This window comes from Aplysia californica, unplaced genomic scaffold (genome assembly GCF_000002075.1).
Source record: "Aplysia californica isolate F4 #8 unplaced genomic scaffold, AplCal3.0 scaffold00596, whole genome shotgun sequence".
In the NCBI taxonomy this organism is placed as follows: Eukaryota; Metazoa; Mollusca; class Gastropoda; order Aplysiida; family Aplysiidae; genus Aplysia; species Aplysia californica.
This window is the reverse complement of record NW_004797866.1, coordinates 230,676-235,173: the sequence shown is the minus strand read 5'-3', so window position 1 is coordinate 235,173 and position 4,498 is coordinate 230,676. Positions and strand designations below refer to the sequence as shown.

The window sequence follows — 4,498 nt, the reverse complement described above, 5'->3', positions numbered from 1 at the left end:
CCCCATCTCTCTCCCCATCACCTTGGGCCCCCCAAACAGAAGTGTTTTGGTATATCCAGTCAAGCGTTTGTCCGTCTACCACTTTGACATGTTCGTCCTGTGTGACAACTCCCCGGCCTGTGGACGAGCTCAAAGACTCTTTTCTTGAGTGGGTGGTTGGCGGGTGCCCTGATGTGGTTTGCTCCTTCTTTCCTATCAAACATCTATTGTCCTTATCTCTCCTCCTTCTTTTTTGTGTATGTTACTCTCTTGTAACATTATGATATATTCTTCGGCACTATTATGACCTTATTGTGTTACAAGTGCCGTAAAAAACCTACGAGATTGAAAAAAAAATAAAATATATGTAGACAAGCACAAAGACTCATTTCATGAGTGGGTGCACAGTGAAACAGTTTTCGTTTTACTCTGAGTTTGACGGCACTTGCAACACAATTAGAGTTAGGTCATATAAGTGCCGACGATTAGAGGTGTGTCTTCTAAAGAGTAATAGTCAAAGAGGAGGAGAGACTGAGACAATAGACGTTTGATAAAGCACCCCGCCCCGCCCCCCTAAAAAAATGACATAAAATAAAAAATTCGTCTCAGAATGCATCGGCGTCTGTGGTGTAGCGGTTCAGCGCTTTGCCATCACACACACACACACAGACACAGATGTCCCGAGTTCAATTCCCGTGTGGGGAGATGTTTATCGAGTATCTCGGTCTTTCTGCTGGGATATGCTGTATCCCTCTTATCTCGGGTTGGCCCTGACAGGTAGGATCGAAGCCCGCCTCCTAAATGATTTAAATTGTGTAGGTTGGAGCGTAAAAAAACTACATTAAAACATAGTCTGAATGGACAACTTATTTGAGGTCTTTAAAATGACTACATTAAAAATACAAATCTGAATGTATAACTTAGTTATTGCTTCTTGTTTAGAGTGTCCCAAAATAGCGCGTCTTTAAGCCGTGTGCAATGACCATAATGCTTGTCTTCACTCAGCAGTTAAATCGCTTCGACTCCAATTACATCCTAGATCGGGCACTGTCATAGCCACCACTCTTTGTGGCCTATGAAAAATTGTTTGTTTTTTGTTTTAGTAGAGGTTTTACGGCCCTCGCTACTGCATAAGGTCATATGGGCGCAAAGGGGTGGATGTCAACAGAGAAGTCCTTACGAGGAATCAGGCTTAATCAGCTCACCTCTCTAGCCTCAACAGCACAAAGTCTGCTTCGACTATCAAGGCACCCCGGAAATAGCGGGTCACAAGAGAGTGGCAAACATACAAAAGAAGTAGAGGAAAATGACAATAGTAAGGATGGGGAAAGAAAAAGCAGCATTTCCCCCTATGTTGTTCCGGCACAGTATGAGCATGGCTTTGATAAATCAACCCATTTACAATTCTACTGTGCCTAAGAACATGTTAATATCCCCCCTTTGGGAATTGCCTAAAGACAATTTCTTCAGTCAGTAGCACCTCCTTATTTGTGGGGGGGGGGGGGGGGGGTTCAGCGATCTCTATGTGTTTATTGTTATCCTTTCTTTCGAAAGTAAAGGGGAAAAAACCAACCCCCCCAAAAGCGGGGGGCCCCCCCAAACTTTGCCTCTTTGACTTTCATTTGGTTCCAAATAATAATATAGTCAAATGCCCACCACCCCCCCCCCTTCCCAATCGTGAACCGGAATACCGTGTGGATGGTTGATGGGTGCTCTTGTGTGGTTTGCTCCTTCTTTCCTATCACAAATAATTATATCGTCCTTATCTCTCCCTTTTGTGTTTCTGGCTCTCTTGTAACACCTTTATTCTTCGGCGCATATAATAATAAAATGACGTAATCGTGTTGAACGGAAACTTTTCTGCTCTAAACTGCCTCCCTTCAGCTCCTTTACACAGTCTGCTTTTGTTTCCACTTTCTGCCCCCCTCCCCCCACCGCTCACGTCCTCCTTTGCCCCCTCCTCTGGACTCCTGACTCTTTCTGCAGCCTTTCTACTGCTACTCCTTGTCTCCTACTCGCTGTTTTTTCAGCCACTCTCCCGATCTTCTGGTAGGAAAGATCTACACTTAGCCTTCTCGGACAAGGGCGAAAACTCTCGGAGGTCCCGTGCACAAGTTGCGCCCGTTAAAAATCCCTTGATGGTCCAAATTCGACAAGAGGAGGCTTCGGCCGCCATCCGGGCAAAATTCAAAATTACCTACCAACTGAAAATAATGTTTAATGTTTCCCGCGCGCACATATGACCTTATGCAGTTGCGAGTGCCGTAAAACACTTACCAAAAAAAAAAAAGAAAGAAAAAAACACAACGCGTTGTTTTTCACTGTGGTTTTCTTCCTCCCTGCCACCCCCCCCCCCCCCCCCACGACCCCATGTTACTCCGCTCGTCCTATAATCTGCTGGGACCCTCTTGCTGTGACAGGCTGCAGTGTCCAGTGGTGTGTCCTGTACTGTTCAGTGGTTCGGACAGTGGTCATTCTGTGGTTTATGTATGTGTACCGTGTATATGTGCGACCACTGGAGTGTTTTGTTTTAGCTTTAGTTAGTGTTTCACGGCATTTGCAACCCGAAAAGGTTATACGAGTACCGAAGATTAGAGGTGTGTCTGTGAGTGGTTGGTGGGTGCTCTGGTGTGGTTTGCTTCTTCTTTCTTATCAAATATCTATCTTCTTTATTTCTCCTCCTGTTTTGTGTTTGTTACTCTCTTGTAACACCTCTTATCTTCGACACTTATATGACCTTATTGTGATGCAAGTGCCGTAAAACTCTTACTAATACTAAAACTAAGAGGTGTGACTAGAGAGTAACTTGCAAAGAATAGAAGTTGGAGAGATAAGGAAGACATGTGTTTTTTAATTAAGAAAGAAGGAGCAAACGGCAGCAGAGCACCCGCCAGCCCCCACGACCTGTGGAATGTGCAGCAAACATGTACAGGCTGTGTCGGCCGAGTGTGTGGTTCTTTGATGTGGGAGGTAAACTATGGCAGTTATTTCTCAGATTTGTTAACAATGGCAGTCATTTCTCGGATTTGTTTACAATGGCAGTCATTTCTCGGATTTGTTTACAATGGCAGTCATTTCTCGGATTTGTTTACAATGGCAGTCATTTATCGGATTTGTTTACAATGGCAGTCATTTCTCAGATTTGTTAACAATGGCAGTCATTTCTCAGATTTGTTTACAATGGCAGTCATATTGGGTTTGTTTTGGTGTCTGGTTTGTCTACAAAATAGCAGTCAAGTGTAGGATTCGTTAACGATGGCAGTCATGTGTCGGATTTGTTTACAATAGCAGTCATGTTGGATTTGTTTACAATTGCAGTGGCGTCGGTAGCCTAGTGGTTAGGCTACCGGACTCGTATTCGTGAGGGAATGTGGGTTGGGGGGGGTTCGATCCTCTGCTCGGTTCGACGTTGTGTCCTTGGGAAAGGAACTTTACACGAATTTCCCATTTGGCCTGGTCCTTTCGGAGACGGACGTTAAACTCGGAGGCCCCGCCTCTTAAATAACCTAATAGTGTTGATAGGGACGTTAAACCTATACCATTTCACCAATTTACAATAGCAGTTAAGTGTCAGAATTGTTTACAATAAGTCATGTTGGGTTTGTTGACCATAGCAGTCATGTGTTGGGTTTGTTGACCACAGCAGTCAAGTGCCGGATTTGTATGTAATATAACAAATTCATGTTTCGTTTGGGGGTTTTTTCAGAGGGTTACTCTATTACTTTGTTTTTGTATGTAACGTAATATATCAGATGTTTGTTTTGTTTCTCCAGAAGGTCACTCCATTTTGTTTTTGTTCAGATGGTTACTTAGACAATTTTGTTTTTGTTTGTAACACAATACATTAAATGTTTTGTTTTTGTGTTTCCCCAGAGGGGTATGGCGTGAACCAGGCCAACTACCTGAGCAAGGAGCTCAAGCCTCAGGTGAAGAAGGTGGTGGTGGACACAGCCAAGGAGTGGCCCATCTACTTCTGCCGCCTCTTCCCCATCGCCGTGAGTAGATAGATAGATAGATAGATAGATAGATAGATAGATAGATAGATAGATAGATAGATAGATAGATAGATAGATAAACAGACAAGTAAATAAATAGATAGACTAAATAAATGAATAAATAAGTAAATAAATAGATTAATTAATTAATAAATAGATAAATAAAAAGTAAAATAGTAAATAAATAAATAAGTAGATAAATAGATAAATAGATACATTTCATAAATAGCATGTGTACAGCGCATACACCCGCCAAAAACAACAACAACTCTATTGTGCTTTCTCTCCGGTTTTATGCCCAAACAAATTCTGAAGCCCAAAAAATGTGAAATTTTCCGATTCTCTTAATTCTAACAAAGAATGATAAAGGACAATATTCAGAAATTATGCAAAAAATGATCAAATTTTGCTAAATTATGCGGGGTGCATAAAACCCCGGGGACAGATTGTGGGCTTTACAACCTGGAACACCCAGAAATATTCTCGGCGCACGCGTACGCGCGCGCACACACACACACACACAA

General features: G+C 42.6%; 1 protein-coding gene across 1 annotated transcript in view; it reads left to right on the top strand.

Annotated features, from left to right (window-relative positions):
• Nucleotides 1-4,498, top strand: part of LOC101861764 (unconventional myosin-XV) — a gene marked incomplete at its 5' end in the record, with an annotated part of 199,411 nt that overhangs the window by 156,122 nt on the left and 38,791 nt on the right. The window contains 1 exon segment of the mRNA XM_035972159.1: nucleotides 3,853-3,974. Within this exon segment, the coding sequence (XP_035828052.1) occupies nucleotides 3,853-3,974 (122 nt within the window).